General features: G+C 59.9%; 1 protein-coding gene across 1 annotated transcript; it reads right to left on the reverse strand.

The window, feature by feature from the left end:
• Nucleotides 1-551: 551 nt before the first annotated feature.
• On the reverse strand, nucleotides 552-1,231 carry EMIHUDRAFT_373309 (hypothetical protein). Its single transcript, XM_005788178.1, has one exon. The coding sequence runs from the start codon at nucleotides 1,183-1,185 to the stop codon at nucleotides 610-612; it is 576 nt and encodes a 191-aa protein (XP_005788235.1). The 5' UTR covers nucleotides 1,186-1,231; the 3' UTR covers nucleotides 552-609.
• Between the last annotated feature and the right edge of the window lie 4,614 nt (nucleotides 1,232-5,845).

A 5,845-nucleotide genomic window follows, 5' to 3' on the forward strand; every position in this document is an offset into this window, starting at 1 on the left:
CACGCTTTCTCACACGACGCAATTGATGCACGCGCCAGTCGCTTGGAGACGTTTACACCTTACCTTATATACGGCGGCGCTTTATGCCTTAGTCCTTGTACAGCTTAGCTAGAGCTGTTTAACGTTGGGAGCTGAACAGTGTTGCTAGTGTTAACAGTAACAACAGAACAACAGTGGGGCTCCCCAACAACAGTAGCTAACGTTAGGCCGGCTGAACAACAATAAGGAAGGCCCTGGCAGTGTCCAGTGACCCATCCACGACAATCTCCAGCGTGCCGTCCAGTGCGGGTAATACCCGAAAATACCCGGAAACCCCCAGGTATTTTCGGGTTTTACCCGGGTTTTTGGCATTTTCTGCTTGCTGACCGCTGAACAACAGTAACAACAGTAACAAACAGTAACAGCATATGAGCTGGGGTGAACACACTTGAACAACGTTAAGGATTTCACCCAACACTAGCGCAACTGTTAGGCCCAAAGTTAATGTTAAACAGCTCTACAGCTTACGTACACGTAAGACACGTCACGAACGCCGATTCTCTTTGAAGTTTGATCTCTCTGCGCGAAGGAAAAAGAAATAACATGATACAGGTGTGCACATGGGCTAGTCTACCCGCTCGACGCACCTGCGAGCACGCTAGTCCAGTGCTGCAGCCCCGCAGTGGGCGACCTCTTCACCAGCGTGAGGCGCAGCAGCCTCCCCTCCCCCTGCCCGGGCGCATCCTCGAGCACCCAATCCGAGTCGTCAGGCAGCACCTTCCGCAGCAACGATCCCTGCAGCACAGCCTGGCCGCACACCGCAAGCGAAAGCGAGGCCGGCAGCACGCGGCACGCCACGTCTCTTGCCCTCGCGCCGGCCGGAAGCGGCACCTCAACCACAACCTCGGACACAGTCTGACTCCATGAGAAGCCGTCGCCTTTGCCTGAAAACTTGCTCTCGTCGTCCGGCTCGAGCAGCTTCTGGAAGTAGCGTTCCTCCGCAAGGCCTTTGTGCTGCGGAGTTGAAGCTGTACCAGTGCCAGCGCCGAAGAAGGTCAGCACACCGACAAGCAGGCAGGCAGCGACGATGGCGCCGTGCCACCCGACAGCGCTAAGAGGCGCCTCGTTGCTGCTATCCGGATCGCATGTGGCGGCCGAAAGCGATGCGGCGGCCGCTAGCAGTCGCGACAGACGGGCGGGTTCCATGAAGCTCCAAGCACACGGCCCCTCCCTGGAGGGCAACCTCCAACCGCCGTCAGCAGCCTCGGTGTGAAATACACGAAAGAATCGATCTCAACGGACTTGGTACACCGAGCAGCTGGCTCCGCGAGATTCTGGAGGAGCAGCCTCGAACAAAAGAAAAAGCGCCCGCCGCAAGGGCAAACAGCGCGTTGCCGCCCTACGCACAGATATATACACGTATGTCTGCATCCGCGCTCCGCAGCCCCCGCCAGATTGGACATTCGACGCCCGCCACCGGCTCGTGCGCTTACTTTGAGGACGCGTACCCCGCGCAGCACGCCCGGTGGCTGTCCGAGGGCCGTTTGCTGCTGTACTGCCCCTCCTCGTCCGGCTTTGGCGCGTGGCTGTTTGGCCTCCAGTCGCTCGTTGCCGCGTCCGTCCTGACAGAGCGAGCGCTGATCCTGGCCTGCCCTGGATTCGCCACGTGTGGGGACGGCCGAGGTGTCGAGAGGACCATCCGCAAGTGGTTTCGTGGCAGAGGCTTTGACTGGCAGCCTGAGGGCTGGGAGAGGTTGCCGGGAGTGGCGAGGGAAGGGGAGGTGCCAGTGCCGCCGTCGCGCAGCCACTTCCCCGACCGGTCATCGCGCATGTCGCCGCCGGTCTTCAATGTTGCAGAGTGGCACCTGTGGATGCGATGGCCGCGTCCAATCGTGTACAACCGCACGCATGTATCAGGTCTCCTTGTGACCGACCGCCCGAGCGTGGTCAAGCTCTGCGCGGGGGAGCACACTGCGCCAGACAAGTTCTTCGAGCGCGGTCCGGGACCAGTTCAGAACGCCGCTCTTTTCAGAGCACGGACCGGCATCGAGAAGTGGTCGGTCCGGTCGATGCAATGCGCACTGCGCGCTTTTCTGGAGCCAACAGCCGCGCTCCGGCGCACGATGGGAAGAGTCGTGCCCGACAACGCCCCCTTTGTGGTGATGCACGCCCGGCTGGGCGACGGCTCCATGCAGAGAGAGTCGAGCAGCACGCGCTGGAAGTGGTCGAAGGAGCGGCGGCAGGTCTTCCGCAACGGGACCGCGACCGACGGCGCGCTACGGGGTGTGCTGGATCGCTTTGCGGCGGAGCACGAGGCGCTGCCGCACGTGGTGGTGACGGACACGCAGCGGGTGGCGGAGCTCGCCGAGGAGAGAGGCATGCTCACGACGCGCAAGCTCGGCCGGCCAGTGCACCTCGGGCAGACGGACGTGTCCCGTGTGTCCGAGGACGACGTCTTAGCCCTCTATGCCGACTGGCTCCTCATGCGCCGCGCCGCGCACGCCTACCGGCTCGGCCTATCGTCGCTCATGCTCTCGGCGCGTGTCGCGGCCGGAGACCCGGAAAACATCACCACTTTTTCTTAGAGCCCTCTCCGTGTGTCGGACGTCCTCGTCGCGTGAGGCGTATGTGTTTTTGGCGCGCGGGCTGCGCGGGGCGTGGGCCGTGGCCCACTCGCTTGCTTTATTTTCGCTCCAGCCCTGCGGGTCTTCAGTAGACCGGAGGGCTACGACGCCTTCACACTCGAGATCTCACACTCCAAGGGGCTGGCCGTGGCCGTGGCGGCGTGTGGGGCGTGTGTCACACGCGTGAGAGGCGTGTATGGCGGAAAGTTTGTTCTCCGTTTCTCATGTATCGGTGTCGCGCTTGTGCTGTGAGATGACCTCGCTTCGAGAGCGAGCCGCCTCCGCTTGAGCGCTTTTTTTTACTGGTTTGGTGCTTTGGAACGCACTCAGCCCGACATACATGGAAATCTCTGCGCTACATCGGAAGATCCTTGGACTGTAGATCGTAGATGCCTTTCAGAGATCTCTTAAGTGGCAAATCTCCTGCCAAGAGCAGCAGTAGATTGAAGAACTGGTGGAGGCCAATCTTCTTCGGAGTAGATGCTCGAGAGGAGTCTGAGATCTCGAGTTGGTGCGTGCAGTCGCTTGAGATCTTGCGACAGAGGTGGAGATTCTGACTTCGCGCCAAAGGCGCCTAGAGATCGTGTGGGCCGACTGGAGATTGCAAAATGGCGCGAAAAGAGGGTGGAGCCTTAGAGGTGTTCTCGACCTTGGAAAGTTTCCTAGGAGGGAGGGGAAGGGGCAAGAGTCGCCCGACATTCGTTCACTCGTTTGCGTGAGCCGGGCCAGGGCAAACAAAAGGTCCGGATGAAAATCCGCGAAAAGGAAAAGAAAAAATCTCTAGCGAGAGGACAGCGCGGAGTGGCGCGGTGACTGCGAGCAGAGAAATTCGGAGCGTAACGGAGACGAGTGGCCTGAGCGAGGGGCAGAGCACGCTATTGCCCCCCGTTTTATTTATCGACACACACAAAACGTCAAAACAACTCGGAGTGCAGGCGTAGCACGCGCCAGTAAGCCTGCATCCTCGTCGCCGCCCGGTCCTGCACCGCTCGTCTGGACATGCCTGACTCAACCTTTGCCGCCGCACTCGAGGTTGTCGACTCGGCGACCGCCTGCGGCCTCGACCAGGGTGCTCAGGGCCTCGCAGGAAGTCCGGACGGGCTGACTGACAGGCTCGACGAGCTGGTCGCAAAGTAGGCAGATAACTTCGTCGTAGTCCACGCGCGCAGCGCGCTCCGTGTTTGCAGACCGCCCTGGCGGACTCGTTTACACTTCCAAGCTCAAGCCAGGCGCCGCAGGCCATAAAGAGGAGCGCAGATTAAGATGGCGCCGCAGGCTCCCCGGGCCGTCCGCGCACAGACCACAGGAAAAAACAAAAATCTATAAAACATCTATCAACACCACTAGGGGGTGGGTGGGCTCCGACCTCCCCACCTCCAATACTCTCCAATCCACAGCGTCGTCATCTTAGGCCGGGGATCCAGTCAGACAGATCTCCGATCTCCATCTTCAATCTCCAATCTCCCAACGTCGTCATCTTAGGCCGGATTCAGTCAGATCTCCGATCTCCATCTCCAATCTCCAATCTCCAATCTCCAATCTCGATTCGGGGGCCCGGGGGAGGAGGGGGGCTCAAACCTTCAAGGAGATGCAATTTGGATTCATTCACACTGACCATCTCTCATCTCCAATCTCCAATACTGGTTGGGTAGTAGTCTAAGTTCTGAGCCTCGAGGCTGGACGGGTCTAAGTGTGGCTAGCCACGCTGGAGTGCTTGCGCGGTCTAAGATCAGCGGGAGCCTCTTACATCGGCTAAGTCGGCCGTGGCACGGCCTGGGGCCAGGAGGCTCCCACCGTGATCAACGATACGGCGCAGCCCCCAAATTTTCTTCTCCTGCGGAGGGCGATGGATCCTCTTCATGCTTAGCAATCGCCGCCTCAGCATCCTCCTCTTCCGATTTTCGTTGCTGCTCCTTCATTCTTGAGCGACGTCTAGCCAAACAGTTCTCACATGACACGAAGCTCCTCAAGCTTAATCAAACGCGTGACGGTGAAGCCTGTGTGTGCTGGTCCTCTTTGAACGATCCGCGCGTGAGGTAGCATAGGGCCTTGTTGGCAGCAGCCAGCTTGTTGCGCTGCTTCGTTGCGATGAGCTGATTGGGATCGCAGAAGTGCATGCCAAGCACCGCCACGATCTTGAAGCAGAACACATCGCAACCGCATCGTCCGCACTGCCATCGGCATGCCGCGCCCGCCGCTTCGCCGCAGCCGCCTTAAGGCACGCATAGCGGCAGCACATGGTGGGGGGGGGTACTTGAGCAGGCGTTGCGCGCCGCAAGTAGCGCACTGGCCCTGGGAGAAGGCGATATGGCGTCGTGCGCGGCATACGCGGCATACGTTGGTGGGACGCGTCCAGGTATTTCTTTCGGGTAAACCTGGAGGCTTTTCAGGTATACCCGGGTTTTGCCCGGAGTTGGCCTTATGTCGTCTAAGTTCATGGCCCCCGACCATACAGCGTCTAAGTCCGAGCCCGGCTCCGTGTGGGGGCTAAGTTGAGCGCTCGCTCGCTGCAGAGGCTAAGTGTAGAGCGACCCTCTAGCCCTACTACCCAACCATTTCTCCAATCTTCTACTTGGCCACTGTCGCCGCCGGCAGCAATCTACGACCTCCATTTTCAATCTTCGATCTCACATCTGGGGCGGATGGCTGGGCGCTAGGATCTACAATCTGCATTCTCCATCTCCTATCTCCCACATTTTCGGCCCGTGTTGCTCAGCGATCTGCAATCCACAATCTCAATCTTCGTTCTTTAGTCTTGAATGGGGAACCGGACAGGAGGGATCTACTGGCGAGACTTGGGCGTGTCCGTGTGAGAGATCCGCTAGGATCTCCAGTCTTAATCTACTGTCTCTACCCCAACGATCTACTGTTCTTGCGCAGAGATTTCCATTACTCCAGCCCGAGACTGGTTGGTGACCTCTTCTACTCTGGCGCACCAGACACGGCCGGAGCAAGCTCTCGGGCAGAGCAGCGTCGCAGTCGGCGCTGGGCTGACGCTGGGCGCTGCACGCGCGCCACGCCGGTGCCGCTGCTGCCTGCCGATCGCCTGCACGAGCGAGCGCATCCAGGGAGGAGGGCGACAGTTGGGCGAAGATGCTCTCGCGGAGCTCACAGGGCAGCGCATCGAGACGGTCGGCAGGTGGACGCCGCCGCTGGCGCCCAGCGAGTGAGAAGGCGACGGCGACGCGAAGAAAGAGGCGTCGATCACCGCGTACGGCGGGCGAGAAGAGGTCATTGAGCAC

The sequence above is a fragment of the Emiliania huxleyi genome (genome assembly GCF_000372725.1).
Source record: "Emiliania huxleyi CCMP1516 chromosome Unknown EMIHUscaffold_1378, whole genome shotgun sequence".
Lineage (NCBI taxonomy): Eukaryota > Haptophyta > Isochrysidales > Noelaerhabdaceae > Emiliania > Emiliania huxleyi.

What these genes read in the sequence shown, in the direction of transcription:
- EMIHUDRAFT_373309 (XM_005788178.1), bottom strand. Translation starts at nt 1,185, where the DNA reads ATGGAACCCGCCCGTCTGTCGCGACTGCTAGCGGCCGCCGCATCGCTT.